The following is a 27,456-nucleotide window of genomic DNA, read 5'->3' on the forward strand; positions in this document are numbered from 1 at the left end:
GCTTCTGTTGCATTCCGACCAGATTGTCCAGATTAAAATAATGTCTGTGTATTCACCGCTGCTGATCACACTAGCTACTGCCGATATGCAGACAGCAAATATAGTGCGGCTGTAGCATACACCAGCCTAGAACTATGCGGCCGAAAAAGATGTTTACTAATGCAAGGGGTGCATTCGACCGGCAGCCCTGAGTAACATGCTGCGAGTGTGACTCTGTTTCTTATCTCTTCATATTCTGACGTAACCTGCCCGCTGGCAGTAGTTCCCCTGTTAAAATCAGTTGGTAGACACCCCACACATCACTTATGCATGCGGGACATTTATAAGTAGGAAGTACGGCGTCCGTGAGCCACCTGGTATATCTCCTGGTTATTGTGTGGTGTGCACGTTACAATTAACAATCTTTCTGCAGTTTCTTTTATAGCTGCTATAAAAATTAAACTCCACCTTTAAAACACCAACAGCTTATCTATAGTCTACAAGTATTATAACATTGTTCCACTTGAGGATTTCCATCAAAATGTTTCAGCTGTGATGGTCTAAAAATTCATAACTAATTTGGTACACTCCAATACTTCACGTGAGACAAATTCGAATGAATTCATACAATACTAGATGTACCAATAAAATCCACACGTAATTTAATTAACTCAACTAAATATGGTAACAAATCCGTGTGATTCTATTCTGCACATGTTGGGGTCTATATAACTCACTTCCTGAATATATTCGACAGGCAGCTTCATTTTCTGTATTTAAGCACGAACCTGTAAAATATTTACATAAGATGCTTTGAACATCTGTGTTATCTTAACTATGCAGTTTCTATACTGTAAATGTATTGCACATCTATAATGAATTTTTTCTTTATTCTCCTGTAAAATATCAGTTTATTTTCAGATGCTTCTTTATATTGGATATGTATTGCAGCTATATGAGCCGCAGCTTAGGTGTCCTTTACGAGAATAAATAAATAAATAAATAAATAAATAAATAAATAAATAAATAAATAAATAAATAAATAAATAAATAAATAAATTGTCTGGCTCTGTGGTGTAGTGGTTAGTATGATAAGCTGCCACGCCCGGAGGCCCGGGTTCGATTTCCGGCTCTAACACAAAATTTGAAAAGTGGTACGACGACTGAAACCAGGTCTACTCTGTCTCGGGAGGTGAATTGAGTGTAGGGGGTTCGATTTCCACCTCAGCAATCTTCGAAGTGGTTTTCCGTGGATTCTTACTTCTCCTTCAGGCAAATGCCGGGATGGTACCTAACTTAAGCCACGGCCACTTTCTTCCCTCTTCCCTGTCCATCCCTTCCAAACTCCCCATGTCCCCACAACGCCCCTGTTCAGAATAGCAGGTGAGGCCGCCTGGGTGAGATACTGGTCCTTCTTCTCTGTTGTAACAACCCGACCAAATGTCTCGCGCTCCAGGGCACTGCCCTTGAGGCGGTAGAGGTGGTATCCCTCGGTGACCCCGAGGAGAGTTAGCGTATTAAGAAGAAATAAATAAATAAATAAATTAATTAATAAGAAAAGTCGTTAAGCTTGGTCACATCCCACTTTAAATTAGAGAAATAAATCAAATTAGGCTATTGGCGTGATAACTTAATCACAGGAAACTGTTGAAGGTTCATGTTGAACTACCTATAAAATCACAATATCTCCTGAATGTCACCCAGGGGCCTGTGCGTATTTCTCTAGAGATTCATTAATGTGTAATATATTATTAATATATCATATAATGTTTAAACCACCAAAGAAACCAAGAGCTACGTTGTAATTTTTGTATCTCACACAAAATGTTCACAGTCTTTGTAAGAGAAAAGAAAATTTTGAGTTTATTCTTGCAAAAATAACATTTAGCCATCTTTAAAACCAATTATCTAAGAATCTCCCTCATACTATGCTTTGAAAAGATGAAGACCAATCAAATGAATTCTTACCATCATAAAAATCGACATGTAGAATGATGACGATGAGTGACCTGAGGGAAATGATCTAGTTGAATCACTGACATCCATGTAGGGGTCATCTTTGTTGGTACACGTGTAATCTGACACGTAACTGTAACAAAAACAAATCACTAAAGTAAGGTAAGTATGATATTGATATTTATTGCAGAACATTATAGGCTTTCGGCCCAAATTCATGTTCCCGTTACAAAGAGAAAGAAACATGAACTAAATCTACCACGTGCACGCAAAATAAAAATAAACTAAGTCTAATGTGTGGGCGCTCACATGGGCGGAAAACCAGGCCACATGCAAGCGCCACCCTTAAAACATAAAAATAAACTAAATCTACTATGTGGACGCTCGAATGGGCGGGAAACCTATCCACATGTGACCGCCACCCTTATAACTACCTTACTGACCAGCCGTGCCGCCCACCTCCCCTGATGAGGAAAAAAAGGAGCCACCCTCCCTAGAACGACACGTCCGACCTTGTACACAGTTTACAAAGCTATATCCTCACCAATTCGTTTGATTACAGGCCACCTGCACGCTGCAATCCTTCACCCTAGGCGAACCGTCTCCCTCTCGACCTCCACCTATTCACCTTTGTCAACAACCTTTAGGTTAGGCCCACCCTATACCTCCCCCTGTGTCATTCCGTCCCCCCACCTTCCTAAAAATATAAATACAAATATACAAAGTCTACTATGTGGACGCTCACAAGGGCGGAAACCAATCCTCATGTGAGCGCCACCCCTATACAAAGCCTACTTTGTGGACGCTCACATGGGCGGAAACCAATCCTCATGTGAGCGCCACCCCTATACAAAGCCTACTTTGTGGACGCTCACATGGGCGGAAACCAATCCTCATGGGAGCGCCCCCCCCCCGCCATGATTAACTTATTCTAAACTCCTCTATATTAATTCTTACACACACTTATGTACTCAAAACCTTCAGACCTGCCCTATATTATTCAGTCCTCTTAAAATCAACATTTCATCCTCAGCAGAACAGTGCTTTTCAGCTCCGCTTATTTAGCAATCTGTTATCCGCAGCGCATGTGCCTTCATTCTTGTTACCTAATCACCGTATTCACCTACTGACTTAGCAATTCTTAATATTATTTATTCACTAACCTACTTCCAAGTACATTCCAGATCACTTGTGAGTCATGTTGTTCCTTATCTAACTTACTGTACTTCACTAAAGTAAGATAAGTACATAATATACTTATTCTGAACAGAGTACAACGCTTTTCCGGGCCGGACTGAGTTGCTCAGTGACTACTGTGATGTTCAAAATGACTTAAACGACTCCAGATATCGTCTATATCACCTGGTGGCCATGATCGTTAAGGTGCCAAGTCTATAATGGTCTGACATCGCAGTTAACCGGTTTGAGTCCCGTTGGTCAAAAAACGTTTTCACCATCAGAATGTTGATCAGCAGGGTAGGAGAGTTGGTGGTGTACAATTTCTAATCACTACATTGTGTGCCAAAAGCCTGGATTCAATTCCAAACTTCTCCGCAGTGTTCATATGAAATGGGGGCATATGACGCTGTTGAAAGTGAACCGTCCGTCGCATGGAGACGTAAAGCTTTGAGCAGACTCTTTGCTGTTATTCGACAGGAGTAGGCTACATGCCGACAACGGGTTTCACCCTCTCTATACCTCATTATCATAATCCCACATTCAGACGCGCAGATCGCCCGTGGGCGTCAAATATGAAGACCTGCACAAGGCAAGCCGAGCATGTCCTCGGATACTCCCGGCACTAATGGCTAGTTTACACGATGCCAGTTGATGAGACAGTTATTGGCGACAGTTGTCCTCTAATTATAGCGGGACAGTCGCTGGCCGTTCACACGAGGAAGCTAGTGCCGCCAATAGATGACGAGAAGTTGCTGAGTGCGCAACGTCTGTAGTATCCCGTGAGGAATTAAATTTATTTTGTAATTATGTGTGCATGGAATGCATTGCTCAGTCATGCAATGTTTTGACATCAATCAACACCGATTTCTGGAATGTTAGTTTTATCGGTTATCTCAGAAAATACCGCTTGATGAGCATTTTTGTCTTTGTACAGGTCTCGCGCTGATTCCACAAACATTATCGTTCCCTAGTGTACCGAGATTGACCGTACATCAAGTATTTCTTAAGTAAAACGGGCCATAAATAACTTATAAAGTAATAGCGAGTGCATTTTCAGCGCTCTATACTAACGAAATCTCGCAGGGGCAAGTAGTCAACCCGCACAACGCTACTTTCGTCATCACACAGTCAGTGTGGTGGCAAGGTAGATTGCGTCATACGATCTGGAAACATTCAAACAAGAATATGTCCATATCTTAAAACCAATTGATGTATCGATTCATACATAACGGCATCTTATAGTGCGCATTTCAATCGTCTCCTCATGTTATTTCTCCAAAATCGATCGAGGGATTACGGAGATATTCAAGATTTTATCAAACATTACGTCAGAGCTAGATCTGTGCAAAAGGGCATAACTCTCGGTCCTGTCACGACACTTCACACCGGCAACACGACGATCTTGGTTCGCCGCATGATACAGAGTCAGCCTGCAGGGCGAGATTATGCCTAAGTGACGTGCTAGTTCGTGATTAGCTGCCACCCACGGAGGTCCGGGTTCGATTCCCGGCTCTGCCACGAAAATTTGAAAAGTGGTACGAGGGCTGGAACGGGGTCCACTCAGCCTCGGGAGGTCAACTGAGTAGAGGTGGGTTCGATTCCCACCTCAGCCATCCTCGAAGTGGTTTTCCGTGGTTTCCCACTTCTCCTCCAGGCGAATGCCGGGATGGTACCTAACTTAAGGCCACGGCCGCTTCCTTCCCTCTTCCTTGTCTATCCCTTCCAATCTTCCCATCCCTCCACAAGGCCCCTGTTCAGCATAGCAGGTGAGGCCGCCTGGGCGAGGTACTGGTCATTCTCCCCAGTTGTATCCCCGACCAAGAGTCTGAAGCTCCAGGACACTGCCCTTGAGGCGGTAGAGGTGGGATCCCTCGCTGAGTCAGAGGGAAAAGCCGAACCTGGAGGGTAAACAGATGATGATGATGATGACGTGCTAGTTGTGGAACATAGGATAATTCCGGCGTTACGGTACATAGCCTATAAGCTTTCAGTAAGCTGAACCTCGTTATAAACTTATAAAAATTGAAGAAGGTGATTCTAAGACTTGTATAACCGGGCGAGTTATCCGTGCGGTTAGAGGCGCGCGGCTGTGAACTTGCATCCGAGAGGTAGTGGGTTCGAATCCCACTGTCGGCAGTCCTGAAGATAGTTTTCCGTGGTTTCCCATTTTCACACCAGGCAAATGCTGGGGCTATACTTTAATTAACGCCACGGCCGCTTCCTTCCCATTCCTAGGCCTTTCCTATTCCATAAGACCTATCTGTGTCGGTGCAACGTAAAGCAAAAAAAAAAAAATTAGAAAAAACTTGTACAACTAACATTTACGTGTGTGTTAGAAGCACAATAGTGATGTTTTCCAAGTGAACTCGACTTAAACTTCGTGTGGATATTTCTAGCCGAGTGCAGTCCTTGTAATGCAGACCCTCCGATGAGGGTGGGCGGCATCTGTCATATGTAGGTAACTGCGTGTTATTGTGGTGGAGGATAGTGTTATGTGTGGTGTGTGAGTTGCAGGGATATTGGGGACAGCACAAACGCCCAGCCCCCGGGCCATTAGAATTAACCAATGAAGGTTGAAATCTCCGACCCGGCCGGGAATCGAACCCGGGACCCTCTGAACCGAAGGCCAGTACGCTGACCATTCAGCCAACGAGTCGGACAACATTACGATGCGAATAACAGAATATTCAGACTTTACTTTTCGTGCAACAAGTGATTAACCATTCACTTGGACATTATATCAAATGCAGTAGCGAAAGTGAAAGAAGGTGCTAGTGGGAATGGGTCTATCTACTATATCAAAGATTAAGTTCAAACTTTAACATAGGTTATATTTCTTGTTAAATCACAAACTTAACAAACTTTTCACTTGGTGAAATCACAAAGTGACAGGTACAAATAGCAATCATGAAACAAGAATAGGAAAACCCAAGATTAGAGAATTTAACAGGTTTAGGCTTCAAGCCCCTAATTTCCACTTAACAATATCGCCAATTAGTGTTTACATAGACAAGGAGAAATCTCCCAAACCAAGAGCAGTTTGCTCCAACAAATTTACAGCCTTCCAGAGGCACCCCTCAATGTTACAAAAAGAGCTTGCATGCTCTCCCACTTTAACCATGGAGACCGTGCTCCTAATTTCTTACAGCCCACTTAAGGCAACATTACACCAAAAAATCTTACAAATTTCTGGCCTCTCTAGGCCCAACCTACAATTTTACAATTTAGTACACAGGGGTAACTAGTACCCAGACTACTGGGCCTTCGTGGAATAGAAAAACATGTTAGATTACTGGCCTAAATACAAAATGGAGGCGTACACATGCGCTCGTAGAAAATTAAATATAAAACCCTAATTAGGCTCTTGGCCTGATGAAGCAGAGGCTGATCCCAAGCTACTGAGGTGACTAGAATGACGGTTAATTTAATGCATTAAGGAATGAAAAACAGTTACAAAATCGTAGTCGCGACGTAAAGCCCCTAGCAAAAAAAAAAAATCGTAGTCACCTCAAACCAAGTTGAAGGGGAACTCGAGAGGGTAACGCACTCTCTATCCCCGATTTACAGTTTAAGAATTTATGAAATTTTACATTAGCCGAAAGAAAATTTAAATTTTAGAAAAGTGTGGTTACATAGTTAGAAATTCGAACCTTTTCCTCGTGTAAGTCTGCGGAGGTAGCTACAGAGAGATATGACTGATGGCCATTACCTGAGCTGATGAACTGTCTGGCAAAGAATGAGGCGCCCCGCCTCCTGTCTCAACACACACACACTCAGAAATTCGGTGATCCAAAGACAAGGTAGCCCGAAAGGCCGCAGCTTATATACGCGCGGGGACGGTTCGGGAAGGTTCTGGGCTAATTCCGGATACACCCTCTCATTTTTATTGCCAAATCCGAAAGGTACAAGAAATGTGTGATTGGTTGAAAAATAATCACAGAAAATTCCTGATTGGCCAGATTCAAAACTGGCGGAATGAAAAAAAGTTGCAAACCTTGAAATAAAATAAATGAAATTTAACTTAGTTGAGAAAACGTAATAACACAAAACTTCCTTAATTCATTAATTATTTTACCTTGCACCAGAGTGCATTACCTCAGTTTTTTGTAATGACATCTATGGAGAAAAGTCTAAACTTCTTCAGTTTAGGCAACTTCGAAGTAACACATTACTCAATAATTCACTGGTGACATCTTCAGGTCAATGTCCCAACTTCATGCCGAAGGTGTTTCACGTTTAGTTAGAGAGATAGCGTTCCTTAAGGCGCTTCTTTTGAATGAGTGGAGTTGAGGTGTACATCCCGGTATAATAATAATAATAATAATAATAATAATAATAATAATAATAATAATAATAATAATAATAATAATAATAATAATAATAATAATAATATATGCTTCGCATAGAATGCAGTAGTTAGGAATGATAGTGATTTACACGACATAGACACAAGTGCACTCATAGACATTAATGTAAAATGCAAGTGAAATTTCAAAGTGAACTATGCTTCTAGTAGGTCGCTACAAACATTCAGTTTCTTTAGAATTATAATTCTAAGAATACAGTTATTTCATCAGACTTTCTGTTTCTCGACGTGAATAGGAATAAACTGTGTTGTGATGAGTTCCAATGAACAGTCCAAATATTAATTTGGCAGAAAGACTCTATGCAAGTGATAGAAGTCAAACTTTAGCCACCACAAGTTTTCCCAAGTGCAACTTATTTTTCTAATTTTATGTATGCATTCTAAGTTAGAACCGAGTCAACAATTACAATTCGCAAAGTGCTGTGGTTTATATTAATCATTCCGATATTCGGGGGACAGTTAAATGTGGACACTCGCGTAACATAATCAGTTAGTGGATACCCCGCGCCGGGACCTTCAAGAATCAACGACAAACCATTTCTGTCTACAAGGGATCGTGGCTCCATGGTTTGGTTGCTGCTTACAAAGGATCATGGTTCAATGGTTTGGTTGCTCCACACGAAGGATCGTGTTTCCATGGTTTGGTTGCTGCTTATAAGGGATCGTGGTTCAATGGTTTGGTTGTGGCACACGAGGGATCGTGTTTCCATGGGTGAGTTGCAGTCCATCAAGGAGGATCCATGGAAACAACTTCACTGTAACCAGCACCATTGCAAGGTGAACCTTACGTGAATAAATTCAGTTTAAAGAATTTGGAACTCATTGTAGTTGGGAACTCTCTCTGTACCCAGCCCCAGGTCTACACCCAGTGTGCCCTGTGATTAAGATATCTTTACCCTACGAAATATCTAGTCGTGGCTTATTATCAAATAATTTCCTGGTACACTATACAGCTCAAGGAATTTTACGGTAGTATCGTCATCCCACTTTTGAGCCATAATTACGCTTACAGCTTACAAATTACTTAAAAGTTAATGTATTTAAATTATCAAGACCACGCAGACGGCTGCACCTCTCGGTTGACACAAGCGAACTGGCACAAAATAAATATACATCTACTGGCCTGTCACGTTCACAAGGTGCCAACTGCCCGACAACACTGAGCTCCGGGTGTTGGGAGTTGCAGCTGGGCTCAATTGGTTGTCCTCAGTCTACTCCCGGAGACAATCGGTTGCCTGTGTAATTGTGAGGTCAATTGCCTAGACAACTGGACCGAAGTGTTCACAAGTAGCCAATAATTGTAAGCCAGTCAACTGCCTTCTGACAATAGTCTCATCAACTGGCATCGTGTAAACGAGGCATAAAAGCCATACGAAAAGTAAGTGTATCCTAGGACAGTTACTAAGCAACTCTCGGTTGACTGGCTTGGCTGCACTTCCACCTACATCTGCAGCGGCTAATCAACATTCGTAGTGGGTTTCCAACCAGGTAAGGACCAAAATCTGTAAATTCCTCTGGTTTAAAAATTGGGTTTTAACTAATTTTGCATAATTAACTCTAGGTTCAGTTGTATATGGGGAATCACCTACCGCAAAAAGATAGGAGTTGGGTAATGCATAAATGTCAGCTAAAACCCATCCCGACTGAAGAAGAACCAGTATCGGAGCGGGTACTCCATATCGTATCCTTCAACTGAAAATCTGCCTCCCAAGAGGAAGAAATGGTCTCAGTTGCAGAAATACAGGTCTCTCACATAAACCCAGACCGAACGCACGGTGCTTGTACTCTGCGCTGCGGCAGCTGCCTCAGCCGAACTTATGTCGCGCGCGGCCGCCCTGATTTAAGCATGTATACAAAATTATATGAAATCTTACCTTATAAAAGATGCTGGAAATGTTGTCCTGCCTGGGTTATACAGGTACTGTATCTGGTAACCACATTCTAGCTGACGCGAGTGAGTTCTGCCACTGTAATGTTTCTGACTTCATTCGTAATGTTTTCTTTCAGTTCTTCTAGTGTGTGTGAGGATTTGTTCGATACATTTTTCTTTCAGTTTACCCCACAAGTATAAATCACAAGCTGTTAGATCTGGAGAACTAGTGGGAAATATACCAGCACTGATCACTCTGTCTGCAAACACTTCCGAGATTATATGAGCAAGGGCTGAATCTTGTTGATCGGTTTATTAAGTTGTTGACTTATGACAGGGGCGGCCGTACCTTATGTGCTGAGGTGCTGCAGCGCATTGTATATTTCAAAATAAATTACTTGAATAAGGTTATCTAGTAGAATCAAATACAGTGCATTGAAAAAGTACAGGAAATCATTCAACTCCCCGCACAATCGGGTAATTCGTTAAGATTTTTTTTGCCAGAAAGCAGGAATTCTGCCTATTGCGCATGCGTGCCCAAATCTTCTGATATGCTGTGGAAAGAACAGCCAAGACATCACTTGCTACCGATTCTTCGTTCGACCACAGAGAGGCAGCACTGATCAGTGATCACACTTGCATTTCGACCGAAATGAGAGCGTGGCAGGTGGCATCCTCTGGACCTCAGTGGTAGTATTAAGAGGGAATCGCTCAAAACAAACGGGAAAACAAAATACTGTCGAGGAAGGCATCACATGTTCCCGTCAGATCTTTTAATACTCCCAATTTGCCTATTCCGTAGCCACATTTGTAAATCGATGAACGATAAAAATTGTACTTTTTATGTTGTCAAAATAAGGACACGATGTTTATATTTTCTTTAATTACAAAATGCCTAGTTCATAAATGTCACTATAGCAACATAACATGTATTTTGTATTACTGTGTCGCTGATTTTACTTCAATGCTTTTGGTAACAATGAGAAGTTCTGTTTTTCCGCGCTCACACAAAGTGTTTCTTGAGTTCGGGAATGTTTTGTCATTGCAGGTGTTATCGTGTGCTAAATTAGTTTTGTATGAGGAATGTGTATGTGTTGAGGTTAAATGAGTGTTAGTTCAGAATGGAAAACTCGGTGGAGAGCCTCTTGAAAAGAGAATTTTCAGCCAGAACACTGGAAGAAAAAATTAAGGTAAAGAAGTTAGGTAGACCTACCCCGGATTTACATATTGCTCAGAAAGGCATCTCTAATAGAACTCCATACACTATGAAATTTTATAGAAAAGTGTATAAAACGATTGGGTGTGCGGATGCGAGATTAGAAATGCCCTTTTCTGTTTGCCGTGTTTGTGTTTTGGCAATAGCGATCCTTGGGGAACAGTGGGTGTTAAAGATCTTGGACATTTAAACGCTTTAATTAAGAAGCATAATGACAGTGAGAAACACATTAATAATTCTTTAAACTTTAGTGCTTTAAAAAGGGTTAATATTGCAACATTTTTAAGCCGTGCTTATTACGAAGAAAGAGAAAAGCACAATCAACAGGTGGAAAAGAACAGGTATGTGCTATCAAGAATTGTAGACTGCATTAAGTTTTGCGGTGCGTTTGAATTAGCTTTAAGGGGACATGATGAAAGTGATAGTTACAACAATCCTGGTGTATTCTTGGGCCTAGTAGATTTAATTTCTAGCATAGACAGTGTAGTAAAGGAGCACATTGAATCTAACATAGTTTTCAAAGGGACCTCAGAAACCATCCAGAACGAGCTGCTGGATTGCATGCTTGAGACCTGCAGAGAAGTGATAGCAGAAGAAATACAGCAAGCAGATGTCGTAAGTGTAATGGCCGATGAAACTACCGCTATTTCAGAGCAGACGCAGTTAGTGTTGGTATTTCGGTATGAAAAGATGGTATTCCACACGAACGATTTTGAGGCTTCTTTAAACCAGAAGGTCAGATGCGGATGCTCTTGCATCATGCATTTTAAGTGAAATGAACAACATGTTTACAAGTACACCGCACAAAGTTATTGCGCAGACATACGACGGGGCATCAGTAATGAGTGTGGTAAAGGTGGAGTGCAAGCAAAGATTAAAGTCTACTATCCCAACGCATATTACATCCACTGCTATGCACACCAGCTGTAACAGACAATGGAACATGCTGCTTCGCAGAATCAGTCGGCTAGGGTGTTCTTCGCTCACCTTTCAGCGTTCCCCGTTTTCTTTTGAAGGTCGCCGCAACGGATGTCTGCTTTAGAAGCAGTGGCAGCTCGAAGAATTCCAACAGGACCAGCGACTAGATGGAATTTCAGGTCGCGCACCGTAAATGTGGTGTACGAACAAAGTGGTTTCATAAAGGAGTGTTTATTAATACTGGAGAAAACCCCATCCTCTAAGACTTGACACAAAGCAAGTGGGCTTCACAGCTTAGAAGATGAGGACTTCGTCTTTTGGCTATCATTTTTTCATAAATTGATGCCACATGGGACATTATGTACAACCAGTTGCAGTCAAGAACAGCTGATGCTGTAAAAATAAAATATGCTGTGTCACACTTCATTCAAGTGATAAACAACATAAGAGAATCGGTAGAAAACATTGCCAGTACTTCTGAAGGAACATGTGCTTCAGAAAACAAGCCCAGAAAGCTTTCATATTGGCATACTGATGGCAAGGAAGTGTGCGATAGAATAACATGTGAGGCCTGTGATCGCTTCCAAACCTTGGATCACCTGGAAGCAGCAAAACTGTCAGAGTCCACCAACTTAGAACGGTTTTCTAAAACGTTTCCGGATAAACAACATGATGTGACTGTCCAGGCCTGTAGCATAGTGGAAAAGAAAAGGCTCAGAACAGAGCTGTCGGTTCTGTATTGTAGGCCAGATTTTAAGAATATTGGTGGGGCAGTTCCACTTCTGCAGTTCATAATTTCTAGTAATCTGCAAGGTACATTCTGCCAAATAATTAAGCTTCTGAAGATATTAGTAGCAACACCCATGACTACTTCTAAGCCTGAGAGATGTTTCTCATTACTGAAGAGGATCAAGACCTTCCTGCGGAACACCATGTTACAAGAAAGACTAAATGCCCTCGCAATGCTCTCCATTGAGCATGGAGGGGTTCAACGCTAGGGTGATCGACAAATTCTGTGGCAGGAAGGAACGACGTATGGACTTCATTTACCGTCGCTGAGTGAGTTTTTCTATATGTTTCTAAATAATTTTATTTTGGACGTGGGGGAGTGGAAATGGGTTACAGCACACGACTGATTTTATGCACCAGCCGCCACTGCTTATTTAAGAATGAGTTTGAAAACAAATTTAAAGACCTTTCTGGAGGGTGATAAATCGCGGGGAAGGTGGGGGGAAGGGAGGGTTCCCTCCCCCACTGATGACCTTATCTCAAAGGTTCTTCCCTACTAAAATTACCCAGGGGAATTCTTTCATTATAAAATAATGAGGAAAATGTAGAATACATAACATTACTCAAATTAATGTTCTTAATATGTATATTGTCATAAAAACATCAGCAATAATAAACATAATATAGAAATAATGAAATGAACGCCAGACCTTGAGTAATAAAGCATTGTAGCGGTGGCAACTCCGCCCATGCAGCCTAGTTCATGTTTCACTCCGGAAAGTCCATCTGAAATCCGGGAATAACTTTCCAATGTTTATCATTCATCAACAACATTCAAACAAAAATGTACAAATTTTGCATTATTCTGGGGGGGGGGAGGGTTAATTCACTTACGGGGTGTTCCCCTGCCGGTATTGCCTGAAATACACTAATAGTTAAGCTCTATGATCCCCCCTCCTCCACTACTCCTTTCTGATTTCGCACTCTGCTTTTGTATGAGGGCGGAGAAAATTCGTTTGTTCTAAAATCTATTTGCAGCTGACCTCAGTGATGCACCTGAACTTCAGTGTTGTTCCCAATTAAGGGACAAGTTCGCGGAGGGAAACATTTAGAGGGCGTTTAGTGATAGAATTTTCCGACTTTCTTAAAATTTGCGAGAAAAAGCTTGTGCGCGTTTGCGAGTACTTACATTTGTGAACCAACATTTTCAAAAATGAAGTTTATAAAATCAAAAGTATGTTCCTGGATCAGTGACGAACACCTATATTCCATTTTGAGGGTGGCTGTGTCAAATCTACCTGCAGACATTTCAACACTGTCTCCATCACTGTCACTTCAACACTTTTCATTAACTGGCAACTATATCCAAAGTTACAGAGTATTGTTTACTTTTCTCAATTTGTTTTGTATTGTGTCGGGTTATTGTTTGTATTGTCGAATGCCGGACTGAGTGGCTCAGACGGTTAAGGCGCTGGCCTTCTAACCCCAACTTGGCAGGTTCGATCCTGGCTCAGTCCGGTGGTATTTGAAGGTGCTCAAATACGAAAGCCCCGTGTCGGTAGATTTACTGGCACGTAAAAGAACTCCTGCGGGACTAAATTCCGGCACCTCGGCGTCTCCGAAGACCTTAAAAAGTAGTTAGTGGGACGTAAAGCAAATAACATTATTATTATTATTATTTGTATTGTCGAATAGCCGTGTGAGTGCTTGGTTGGTTATCAGGCATCGTCAATCGAGAGCGAAATGCCTTCGGAGCCAGTTTGCTCCCCGCTCTCGAGGAACGAGAGCAGCTTAGCAAGCAAGTAGGGGAAGAAGTAGGGGAAGTGCATGACGTAGTATGTACTGGAGGCCAGTGGCGCAAGTACCGTACGGCCACGGTATGCAACCCGCCTGACTGGTGCTCTCTTGTCACGTGACAAACACCCGTCCCGAGCGGGGCAAGTAACACCAGCTCCCTAGAGCAACCACGTGATGACGTCTGGGTAATTGGTTGGTGACTGAAGAAGGGGACACCTGGGTTTGTGGATGTATTTGTATGTTGGGGAAGGACGGGGCCTGCGGTTCGTTTAGGAATCTGCCATTCGGTCCGCCCGCAAATTAAGGGGTGCTGTCTAGACGATAAAGCAGCGTAAATTAATTAATCTGACGTAAAACGAACAAAATCGGACACTTAGTTCGGTCATTGTGCTCAAAACTCGAAAACGAAAAAAGAACGGCGGTGGTTTTTCGAGATGGAGGAGTTTTCCCCAAGTGGTATTTCTGAAAACTTTCAGTATTTTAGTTCGGACATGAACCTCTACATAATCTACCAATTTTCAGCTCGATATTTTAAATGTCTGGCTCAATATCTAGTATGACTGGACTTTAGGCTATGTAGATTATTTGTGTATATTTGCGCTATATCTTGCTTGCTGTGTTAGAGCTGAATATTCTAAATGCGTTGTATAAGCAATGTAACTGGAATACTAACAGGTAGGCCATTCAGGGGTGCTGCACTGCCATTGGCTGGTGCACGTGACGTCACACTGAGGATAGTGCTACAGCCAGATTCAATGCATAATTTGTTAGCTGGTCCGCCTCTGTGGTGTAGTGGTTCGTGTGATTAGCTGCCACCCCCGGAGGCCCGGGTTCGATTCCCGGCTCTGCCATGCAATTTGAAAAGTGATACGAGGGCTGGAACGGGGTCCACTCAGCCTCGGGAGGTCAACTGAGTAGAGGGGGTTTCGATTCCCTCCTCAGCCATCCTGGAAGTGGTTTTCCATGGTTTACCACTTCTCCTCCAGACAAATGCCGGGATGGTACCTAACTTAAGGCCGCTTCCTTCCCTCCTCCTTGTCTATCCCTTCCAAACTTCCCATCCCCCCACAAGGTCCCTGTTCAGCATAACAGGTGAGGCCGCCTGGGCGAAGAACTGGTCATATTTCCCAGTTGTATCCCCCACGCAGAGTCGGAAGTTCCAGGACACTGCCCTTGAGGCGTTAGAGGTGGGATCCCTCGCTGAGTCCGAGGGAAAAACCGACCCTGGAGGGTAAACCGATGCAGAAGAAGAATTAGCTGAGTGCTTCTTGATTCAATCTTGTTAGATATTTTAATTGCACTCTACTTAGTCAAGTATCTCTAGAGAACATAACGTTTATCATTGAAAAGTAGTACGAAAATATAGCGCCTCAAACTTGAAGCTGCTGTTTTTTTTTTTTTTTTGTTAGTGGCTTTACGTTGCACCTACACAGATAGGTCTTACGCGACGATGGGATAGGAAAGGGCTAGGAATGGGAAGGAAGCGTCCGTGGCGTTAATTGTGGTACAGCCCCCAGCATTTGCCTGGTGTGAAAATAAGAAATAACGGAAAACCATCTTCAGGGCTGCCGACAGTGGGATTCGAACCCACTATTTCCCGGATGCAAGCTCACAGCCGCGCGCCCCTTACCGCACGATTCTTCTAATCCTAACGAATGTTTTTGTTACACATACAGCGATATTATTTCGTTGTGAATTTCAGGGATTTATGTGGACCTGAAATCAAGTCATCTGATGAATCGCAACACACCACCATCTATATTCATTTCGTCGTTAGTAACTGCTACCTTCTGTAAGTGGTTAAATATTTCTGCCTTTAGCCTTAATGAGATCCAGAACCTCTGTCAGAATTTCAGGTTTACACTTAAAAATGCTTTGCCCAATTTTGAATGGTTGAGCTACACGGTAGAGGGTATGTATCTCTCCTTACGAAAATAAATATATGCCTAAGGGGTGAGAGAGAGGGGGTGGGAGGTAAGGGCATTTGCATTGTCGTTGATGCCCCACTTCACTCTCTTGTTTTTGCCCAGAAGGGATCGAATTTGGCCCGGAGTGAAACATTGACCAGACACGCATCAGTTCAATATGTGCTTTTTGTTTTGAATTGTGCAGAGATTTTTTCGTAAAAGGTACAGCATATTTTGTAACTTGGGACTTTTCCTTGTTCTTAATCCGGTTACCCTCTAGGGTTGGTTTCTCCCTCGGACTCAGCGAGGGATCCCACCTCTACCGCCTCAAGGGCAATGTCCTGGAGCTTCAGACTCTGGGTCGGGGGATACAACTGGGGAGAATGACCAGTACCTCGCCCAGGTGGCCTCACCTGCTATGCTGAACAGGGGCCTTCCGGAGGGATGGCAAGATTGGAAGGGATGGACAAGGAAGAGGGAAGGAAGCGGCCGTGGCCTTAAGTTAGGTACCATCCCGGCATTTGCCTGGAGGAAAAGTGGGAAACCACAGAAAAGCACTTCCAGGATGGCTGAGGTAGGAATCGAACCCACCTCTACTCAGTTAACCTCCTCCCGAGGCTGAGTGAACCCCGTTCCAGCCCTCGTACCACTTTTCAAATTTCGTGGCAGAGCCGGGAATCGAAACCGGGTCTCCGGGGGGTAGCAGCTAATCACACTAAACACGGAGGCGGACGAGATCTTTTTAGGACCCTAATTGTTTCCTTAATGACAAATTGTCCGTCTTCAGTCTCTCTATTACTGTTTTCAGCCGATTGAAATGAAATGGCGTATGCCATTTAGTGCCGGGTGTGTCCGAGGACGTGTTCGACTCTCCAGGTGCAGACCTTTTTTGATTTGACGCTAGTAAACGACCTGCACGTCGTGATGATAATGAAATGATGATGAAGACGATACACTCAGCCCCGTGCCAGCGGAATTAACCAATGATGGTAAAAATTCCCAATTCTGCCTGGAACCTAACCCGGGACCCATGTGTCCAAAGGCTAGCATGCTATTTAGCCATGGAGCCGTACTCAACCGATTCCTTTCTTCTTTGCTATTGTCAGGTGTCTGCCTCCCTAGCGTAACGGTTAGTGTTATTAGCTGCCGTCCTCTACGGCCCGGGTTCGATTCCCGGTACTATCAGAAATTTAAGAATGGCGGGAGGGCTGCTGTGTCGTTGAAATGGTACATGCAGCTCATCTCCATTGGGGGTGTGCCTGAAAACAGCTGCACCACCTCGGTATGAGGACTCAAGTTTGTATTTTTGCCCGCCCCGCGGTGTAGGGGTAGCATGCCTGGTTCTTACCGAAGGAGTAGGGTTCGATTCCCGGCCAGGTCAGGGAGTTTCACCTGCATCTGAGGGCTGGTTCGAGGTCCACTCAACCCACGTGATTACAATTGAGGAGCTATCTGACGGAGTGATGGCGGCTCCGGTCTAGTAAGCCAAGAATAACGGCCGAGAGGATCCGTCGTTCTGATCATACGACACCTCTTAATCTGCAGGCCTTCGGGCTGAGCAGCGGTCACTTGGTAGGCTATGGCCCTTCGTGGCTGTTGCGCCATGGAGTTTGATTTTGGTCTGGTTTGTCAGCTACCTCGAGAATCGTGTCTGTACTCGTTGACTGATGAAATTCTCTAGAACCTAACGTAATAATTTCTGTGTACAAGTAGAAAATCATAGAGAGAAGGAAATATAGTAACAGGAATAGCCTGTTCACAATAATTTCAGATTTTTTTCATTCAGAATATCAGTAGGCCCTAAGTAATTATTTTAATATCACTAAGGGTGCAAGCCCATCAGTTCGTTGTTTAAGTCCCGTTCATAAGTATGAGGGAGGATATGATCGGAACAAATTCTAGAAGCGTTAGGATTCATTTTATCAGCTCTTTGACACCATAACATCCGTTCAGCCCATAAATACGAGGACTGTTTTTTTTTTCCAAGTTCCGATAATAGACGTATTGAGATAACAAGATGATTTTATTACCAAACGATTTGTACATTCTTACTTATTTTTCTACATAGTCACCATGAAGGTTGTGGCATTTATCACAACGAGAAGTCTGCAAAGAAGTCTGCCGCCAGTCTATGCCAGATGAGGAAGTCTAGTGAGAGTCCCTACGTCGCCTCCGGAGAGAGATACAAAACAAAACAAACTATGAGGCATGCTCTCGTCTCGTCTGGTATGGTTCTGATCCATGAAAATGCACAACCGCATAGTGCCAATGTGACAAAAGAACTTCTCCAAAAGTCAAAAGTCAAAGTGGGAAGTCTTTGACCACCCACCTTAGAGTCCTCGATAGCTGCAGTCGCTTAAGTGCGGCCAGTATCCAGTAATCGGGAGATAGTGGGTTCGAGCTCCACTGTCGGCAGCCCTGAAGATGGTTTTCCGTGGTTTCCCATTTTCACACCAGGCAAATGCCGAGGCTGTACCTTAATTAAGGCCTCGGCCGCTTCCTTCCACTTCCTAGGCCTTTCCTCTCCCATCGTCGCCGAACACTTATCTGTGTCAGTGCGACGTAAAACAAATAGCAAAAAAAAAAAAAAAAAAAAGAGTCCTGACCTAGCACCCAGTGACTATCACCTCTTTCGAGAAATGAAGGCGTGGTTAGGTGGACAACGCTTCGCTACTAACGAAGAGCTTCAAGACGCTGTAAGGACTTAGGCCTACCTGAGCTCAATGGCGGCAGACTTCTTTGCAGAGGGTATAGGAAAGCTGGTCTCCAGTTATGACAAATGCCTCAACCTTCATGGTGACTACGTAGAAAAATAAGTAAGAATAAACATATCTTTTGGTAATAAAATCGTCTTGTTATCTCAATACGTCTATATTTGTGGCCTATCGGAACCTGAAAAAAAAACAGCCCTCGTAATACTTTTTTGGAAAGCCATGATATTCTATTCTCAGTTTTAGAGGCCATATTTTTACAATCTCTAACAACGCCGTTATTCCTTCTTTTACTAATTTTACTACCACCTGCTTGCACTAAATAACAGCGCGTATTCTAAACATCATCATTAGAGCTCGGATTTTTAGGTGGTAATGGGTTAGAATGCAAAGTAATCTGGTTCGTAGGAAATGTCAGGCAACCCTTTCTTCCATAATGTAGCAAGGTACCATAAATTACAGGAGTTCTACGGACTGTCCCCCTAATGTCTATGCAAATCTCAAACCATAACCGCTGTACAGGGTAGACTATACTTGTTATTCGTTTCAGTAACTTTGCATTCTAACCTATGAGTACCTAAAAATCCGGACTCTAATCATCATCCTCTTCTTCTTCCACCGCTTTTCCCACATCTGTGGGGTAGCGGGTGCGAACTGTGTCACAAATATGTGGATTTGGCCCTGTTTTACGGCCGGATGTCCTTACTGACGCCAACCCTATATGGAGGGATGTAATTACTATTGCATGTTTCTAAGGTGGTTGGTACTGTAGTGTTTCGTCAGAATATGAAGAAATTCTAAACCTCGTCTATATATATAAAATAAGAGTTTTGTCTGTACATTGCACAGAATTCGAAAAGAATGGAATTTCTGTATCGGTCATTTCCTCAGTAACAAGGAAATGCACTTTTTACTTTTCCAAATTTCTGTTTGTATGTATGTATGTATGTATGTATGTATGTATGTATGTATGTATGTATGTATGTATGTATGTATGTATGTATGTATTGTACCAGGAAAAGTTCTTGGGTAAAGGGCATGAGTAGGACCTCAGGGAGTGGAACTTGGTTTTGGAGCCGATACAGAGTAGGATAGATTCGCAGAGCGAATAATAGATGGTTAAATTTTTTTAAAACAATTTATTAATTCTTCACCCTCCAATATGATTATTGGACTCAAATCTGGCATTGAAATTAAAAGTTTGAACGTAATCTTCCTGAATTCTGTTCATGAAAATTAAATGAATATCACTGATTCCAAAGTCTTTCATATGTGAGAATACGAGGTATTAGATTTCCACCTAAAGTCTTTCTAAATATGAGCACACACTTGTAATTGCAAATTGACATGAGAATTTAAATTTCTGTTGAAAGTTTTTCAGTTTTTCAGTTTGTAAACCTTGATGTATAGCACACTTGGAAAGCTTAAAGTTCTTCTATGAGATATGAAAATTAAATTTGAAAATTAAATTAATCACAAGAGATGAACTTCTGAGAAATTATGAGAACTCTGAAACATTTGTTCACACGCGGCACTGAAGTTTCCACTGTTCAAAATTAATGAGAAAATTTTAGTCAGATTGTTACTACTCACTTAATGAAAGAAATGTTGCTACAAATGTTGAAGGGTGGACATCTGGAATATTCCGTGGAGAATCAGGATCGGCGATGTTCCCTTAACACACCATGTTGACGTCCCCCGATGAGGTGATGATAGCTGGAACTGGATAGTGTAGAATTGCAGCTCGTTAAGGTGATTTTTCGCACACGGAAAATTCACCTGGTGCGAGTAGTTATCACTGACACTGTCATTTACTGTTGAACACAGTTTATGGCGTAATTGAACTTTAAGACGTTAAATGAATAATCACAGTCCTTTCTGTATGAAATACTATTTAAAGTCGTTACTGAAAACGTCCATAATTACACAGTTCACACTTGAAAAAGGCAAATCATAGTCTATAATCACAGTCTTTGAACACGATCACTAAGTCACTAAGGATTATTTTCTGATTATCTTGTTATTATAACGTCATATTACCTCAGAAAAAGTTCTTAGTATTCACCCCGATTACTACTGTAAGTCGTATACTAATATGGCATGAACACTACGTGAATAAAGGAACACAGTTCAATACTCGAAAAGAAATGAGTTCTGGTAATTCTACACATCAGTTTCTGTTCATTGTAGAAGTTCAATATCATGTGAAGTAAACTAAGTCTACACGTAATGATATATTCTGTGAACGTTAAATATTTGGTATTTGCACTTCAATAAGTTCACTCGTATTATATTCTAAAATATCTTTAGAATTAGACTGTAGTCGCGACGCGATATACTAAATACAGTGCGACGTCTTTTATAATTTTGTCGGCGATATAACTTCGTATTCCGGAAACGCGACGGCAAGTACTTTCACCGTGACTGCGCGGACATAATGTACGAGGGTCGGTCTCTCCTCTGTCTCACTCACACACATCTGTGTACTCGTCCTTGTACTGCGCTGCTCTGCTTGTTAGCCTTGACATATATATACCGGCGCTGGGAGGGGTGGTTCTCTTGGCCATGTGACCGTGAGTGCATAATTTTCTTAGATTTTAAATTATTATAACTCAACAACCATAGGATGGATTAATTCGAAATTCACAGGGATTAACTTTTATGACGTCCGCTACATTCAGCGTTTGTTCCGTTGAAATTGGTTAAGGCGTTGAAAAGCTTGCGAAAAGAACATTCTTTTCGAGAAATATCTCTAGGGGAGGTGAGCTTCGAGCGACAGGTGACGTCACTTGACTTCGCCTAGTGCACTCGTGAAGTCTGGCACATGCTGGAACATTCCTTTACTTAAATGTTCGTACGCCGGACGGATATTTTATGCTGGAATAACGTTTCTTTCGATTGATATGGGCCAGGACCTAGGCTTTACTGGTACAGTATGTATGTATGTATGTATGTATGTATGTATGTATGTATGTATGTATGTATGTATGTATGTATTATGTATGTAAGTATGTATGTATGTACACGCATCACGAGAAAACGGCTGAAGAGAATTTAATTAAAATCGGTATGTAAAGTCGGGGGATGAGCCACTGTAATCAGGGATATAAATCATTTTATTCACGATGAGTGAAATGGTAGTTTAGGGGAAGGCCTACAATTTAATTCTCGAATTTCTTTATTATTAGTGGTCCTATCGATAAATGCTACATAATTAAAGTTATATAGAATTAAATTTCCGGTCATTTATGTCTTATACATTTTTACCGCACCGTCTATGATAACACAGATATTCATCAATTTCTATTTTTGTTGCTAAGCCCATATCAACACCGAGCCACGAGAAAATGGGTTAAAAGAATTTAATGAAAATCGGTATATAGAATCGGGGAATAAGAAACTACAATTTAAGCTACAAACAATTTTATTCGCCGTGGATGAAATTGTAGTGTAGGGGCAGGCGCCTAAAATGTAATTTTTAAATGTAATTTTTAAATACCCATGTTATTGGTCCTATCGAAAAGTACTACATAACAAATGTTACACTGAAGAAAATGGAAATTGCAACACCATGAAGGCATTGGTCGTTTGTGTTTTCAACATAGGAACGATGCCATGTAGGTATGTAAACGATCAAAGTTTCAGACCCATTGGATTGTTGCTACAGGTCTCCCCACGTTATTGGTCGCGGAGGAATCAACTCCAGTATACGGACCGTGGTATTGCGTAGTTGACTTGGAGTCTGTGCAGTGAAGTGTTCCCCGTCAAACATGTCTCGACGACAGAGAAGAGCACGCTATCAACAACTGTCGCCGTTTGATAGGGCTCGGAAAATTGGGCTGTGTGAGGCTGGATTATCGCTAAGGACTGTCGCTGCACATGTTGGCCGACAGGCATCTACGGTACAACGTGTATGGCAGCAGTGGTCAAATGAAGGTACCTACACTCGTAGACCTGGCACAGGCCCAGCGCGACAGACAACTGTGAGAGAGGATCACCGCATCATTCGGATGCCCAGGATGGAACCCCATGCAACAGCAACGCAAATTCGAACAGCTGTGGCACCTCACGTTACACAACAAACAGTTGGTAATCGCCTACATGCAGCTGGCTTACGAGCCCGTGTCCCTGCAGAACGTGTTCCATTGACCCCCCAACAGCGACATCTAAAGCTGGCCTGGTGTCGAGAAAGATCGACGTGGGTCGACGAATGGTGTAGGGTCGTCTTTAGTGATGAATCGCGCATCTGCCTTGCCCGCAGTGATCGCCGGAACCGTGTGCGCCGACGTACCGGGGAGAGGGGCCGTCCAGATCTTATTGTCGAGAGGCACACAGGGCCAACACCAAGCATTATGGTCTGGAGAGCTATTGGCTTTAATGTGAAATCACAATTAGTGCTTGTTGACTGCACTATGACTGCTCGACAGTACGTTGATAGGGTACTCAACCCAGTGGTTGTCCCTATGATGGCGAACATTGCTAATGGGATGTTTCAGCAGGACAATGCCCGGGTTCACACAGCACGTATCTCCACAGAAGGTCTCCACGACATCACAACCTTAGAATGGCCCGCCAGATCCCCGGACCTCAGTCCTATTGAGCATGTGTGGGACATGATGGGTCGACAACTGGCCAACCGTCCTCAGCCACCCACAACTCTGGAACAACTGACCCTGCAGTGCAGCAAGCATGGGCCACAATTCCTCAGGAAGCGATTCAGGGCCTTATTGACTCCATGCCTTGACGAATTCATAAATGTATTGCGGCTCGTGGTGGGCACATCCTGTATAGATTGTTGTCCAAACTTGCGGTCAGAGGGACCTGAAAGTGTAAACATCGAATCACAATCGAACACTCGTCTGTTCAATTGCAGCAATGTAGCACCACTTCTTCTGGGTGTTGCAATTTCCATTTTCTTCAGTGCATCTTATAGAGAATACAACTTCCGATTTTATTCAGTTTTACCGTACCGACTACGATAAGTGTGGTATTTCAGAGTCGGAAGGAAACTAAATATGAAGACCTACAATATCGAAAGCGCATAACACTGATCAACAATAACATTGACCATTATTTGTTGTGATGTTCTTTGTCTCTTATGCTGCCACTCAACTGCTGCGTACCGAGTATAACAGTCTGAATATTGGCGGGAAATAGCTGGGGAGTTAGAAAAGTTTCTCCTTTAGCATGCCATTCTTCTGGTTCATACATTTTCTGATACTGCTGTTACGTAACACACTGGTTCATCATAGTATTTCAGTTATTCGATCCCTAGTCTGGCGCGCTGTTTTGAATGAGCGGTGTGCACGCTTAAGGCAGAGGCTTAGTAGTAGTAGTAGTAGTAGTAGTAGTAGTAGTAGTAGTATGACCTGGTGTAACATTGCAATTTGGGCCTATTCCAAATTATAGCATCACCATTCACTAAATAACTCAAAAGTCAACCCTGAAAAGAGCAGTTTCTTAAGTTTCTTCCTCTTCACTTTTATTAAATTCTACATTCATTTTATTCCAAATTAGCAGTGAAGAGGGGGTTTCTCCTCTGGCTTGGAGGAAAAATTTGCCTCCAAGTCAGATAGATTTTTCCGCCGCCAGTCTAGTGAATTGAGACGTTCCGATTCATGGGTAGTCCTAAGAAACAGATTAGTAAAAGGGTACAGTTTTTGCCCTGGGACTCTCCGCTATTCGATGCCTCCCCCAACCAAAAAAAGACGAAGTGTTCACGGATCACGGCTGTCTGCGGTGTGGTAATTCCAGCTCTGGAACTTTGGACTCTTAGATCGGCAGCGTAGTACTGTTCGTTAAAAGTGAGAAAACGTGTGGTTTTTAATTTGATCGAATTTTCCATATGAAAGCATCGCTTTTAATCACGCCATCCCTACTGACGTCATTGTTATGACCTATGTTCACCACTAAGACAGTCATTCTTTCTGAGGATGTAAAAAGGCAGGTGGAGAGTGAGTGTCTGTCATTATTAAAACTCCCCAACCTGATTGTGACTGATGGTAGGTAAGTAGGCCTGCCATTACAATGAAAATTCCCTAACCCAGTCTTCATATGAGAAAAGACTTTTGGTAAATTCCCCGTCGGGTTTCTAGGCTAAAGTTAAGAGCTATGCAATTTAATACAATTTTGCTCACAACGTGTACGCTACGTAACCTAGAATTCTGTATACAATGTAGAATTCCGTAGCGAAGCACGGGTACATCGGCTAGTCTGTTAATAAATGCGCAATAAACAATTAAACAGCTACCGGAGATCGCTTACTAGAGGTGGGTGGTATTTGACGTAACAGTTAAGATAACAGTGTTCCAGCCTGCTAACATGTTACCGGAATAACATGTTACTCGGTTAACCCTGTTATATTTGTAACAGATAGCAATTCTTCCTCAACACTTCATTATTGCATTAGTCATGTCGTAATTCTACATTACTTGATAATTACTGAAGTTATTTTAGTTCATTGCGATTTAGCATGGTTGCGTTTCGTCGTCTTATTCTGCGAAACGCTGTGCCAGCGCAATGAATGTTCTGTCGAGATACCAGCCTCATCTCTGTAGAACACTGTTCCATCGCAACGAGAGTTCTGTTGCGGTAACACCGGTAGCATTCTTCCTAATACGTTCCGTTGTGTTATTCTGTGGAACACTGTTCCATCGCAACTAGAATTCTGTTGCGGTAACACCGGTAGCGTGCGTTCTAATACGTTCCGTTGTGTTATTCTGTGGAACAGTGTTCCACCGCAACGAGTGTTCTGTTGCGGTAACACCGGTAGCATTCTTCCTAATACGTTCCGTTGTGTTATTCTGTGGAACAGTGTTCCATCGCAACGAGTGTTCTGTTGCGGTAACATCGGTAGCATGTTTCCTTATACGTTCCGTTGTGTTATTCTGTGGAACACTGTTCCATCGCAATGAATGTTATGTCGAGATAACAGCCTCGGCTCTGTGGAACACTGTTCCACCACAACCGAGTATTACGGCCAGGAAACAGCCACAACATTGTAATTCCTGAAGCGTATCGTTATTCTGTGAAGTCGTAACGTTTCGAAAGATCTCCGCTCAGATGTAGCCTATAAAGAATAAAATATCGAACACAGGTTAGCCTATATTAAGACATATTTTTCAGTTAATAAATTCACTTCGTATGATATTTGTGATCAAAGTCACCAATTTTAAAAAATCCAATAAATATAAGAGCCCATTCAAACTTAGCCTTTTCAATTTCTGCCGGTACTCACAATGTAACGAATATTAGTGGCGATTTGAATTAGAAGTGGGAGAGGGGGAGGGGTCAAAACCAATTACAGACCAGAAAAGTACCCGGATTTGTTAATAATTTCACAAAATAAAGGGACGAATTAGCTGATAAGACAACAGGGCTCGTACAAATTGATTTTTTATAATTCCTATAATTCCTAGTTTCAGGCGGCTAAAATGGAATAACAATGTTATGTTTTCTCCGCAAAGTATGGGGCGACTGACCCCCCTCCTTGTCTCCCCCCCCCCCCGCTATCGTCGCTATAGTTTAAGCGAAGATGACTGTACATAAATTACGGCCTACTGTGTCGTCAATTTGAAATGAAAATGCTGGAAGAGACATTGACATTATGCCTAACACATCCACAGGCGAAACCCAGTCATTCCAATCACCACAACCTGTCACAGGGAAACAGATATCAGCTTTTTTGTAACATTCATGCTGAAAACTTTTTTTCCTAAAATATGTGGTCTTGTTCCAGTGTTTGATATTTTGCGTTGCCTTCTCTTTCTTGATTTACCGATCACCGAATGTGATTTTAATGTACGGTTGTCTAGTGAAATGATAGAACTTGGTTACGCATATTAAGTTATTTAATTATTTTAATTATTTCAACGTATTTGTTTTGTGTATTATTCCGAGATCTGATTTTCACGATAAAAGGCAGTTATAACAATTTGTAATCTATGCCATATGCATTTTATGTTTCCTGATATTATATTTTATTTCTTTAAATTTGGCTTTACGTCGCACCGACACAGATAGGTCTCTTTGCGACGATCGGATAGGACAGGGCTAAGAGTGGGAAGGAAGCGGTTATGGCCTTAATTAAAAAACTGTCCCGGCATTTTTCTGGTGTGGAAATTGGAATCCATGGAAGAACTTCTTCCGGGCTGTCGACAGTGGAGTTCGAACCCACGATCTCTCGAATGCAAACACACAGCTACGTTCAAACCCTATCATTGTTTGTGTACGTCTACATTTTGTCTTTTTGAATCTATTGCAGTTATTTACTACAATTTAGCACAGAAATATGGAAGATCTAGTGAAAAGGGCGAAGCCCGAGTAGGCCTACATTATGAAATGTTTCCTAGATTCAGTTTTGTCCTATTTCTGTATGATACACTTTTATCGGTAGTAATTAATCGAAACCGTCACGTCACGACTATCAGGGTAGACGTTTCCGGTCTTTTCCACACCCAATTTATACAGCTGTCGGCATAGTATACTACGCTACACGTGGCTGTGTGGTCAGAGGCGCATGGCGATAGACTGCACATAAATGATTATCAAGAAATCCCAACCCTTCGACAGATTGACTCACCCTTCAAAATATCTGGCTCCTTCTATCAAAAACTTCGTTCAGTAACATTATGCTTTGTTAGTTTTGGAACATGTCATTTTTAGAACATCTTATCTCAGTGGAACTGAAATGTTGGAACATGTTATTGGAAAATAACAGTTTAGCCCACCTCTACCGCTTACTAATGTTACCCCTTGGAACACGCTGTAAAAGTGTCTTCAAAGTGATGTCACAAGCGTGGGAAATAGAGATGGCAAACGAATATCGA

The 27,456-nt window shown here is 42.3% G+C and overlaps 1 protein-coding gene across 2 annotated transcripts in view; it reads right to left on the bottom strand.

Annotated features, from left to right (window-relative positions):
• LOC136872765 (phospholipid phosphatase 1) overlaps positions 1-27,456 on the bottom strand; it is a 227,632-nt gene that overhangs the window by 98,173 nt on the left and 102,003 nt on the right. For both annotated transcript variants that reach the window (XR_011018106.1, XM_068227527.1), the window contains exon 5: positions 1,948-2,068. Coding sequence is in view for 1 of the 2 variants with exons in the window: in XM_068227527.1 (XP_068083628.1) it covers positions 1,948-2,068 (121 nt within the window). In the remaining variant the exon portion in view is untranslated. The remainder of the gene's footprint in view (positions 1-1,947; positions 2,069-27,456) is intronic.

This window comes from Anabrus simplex, chromosome 4 (genome assembly GCF_040414725.1).
Source record: "Anabrus simplex isolate iqAnaSimp1 chromosome 4, ASM4041472v1, whole genome shotgun sequence".
Classification (NCBI taxonomy): Eukaryota; Metazoa; Arthropoda; class Insecta; order Orthoptera; family Tettigoniidae; genus Anabrus; species Anabrus simplex.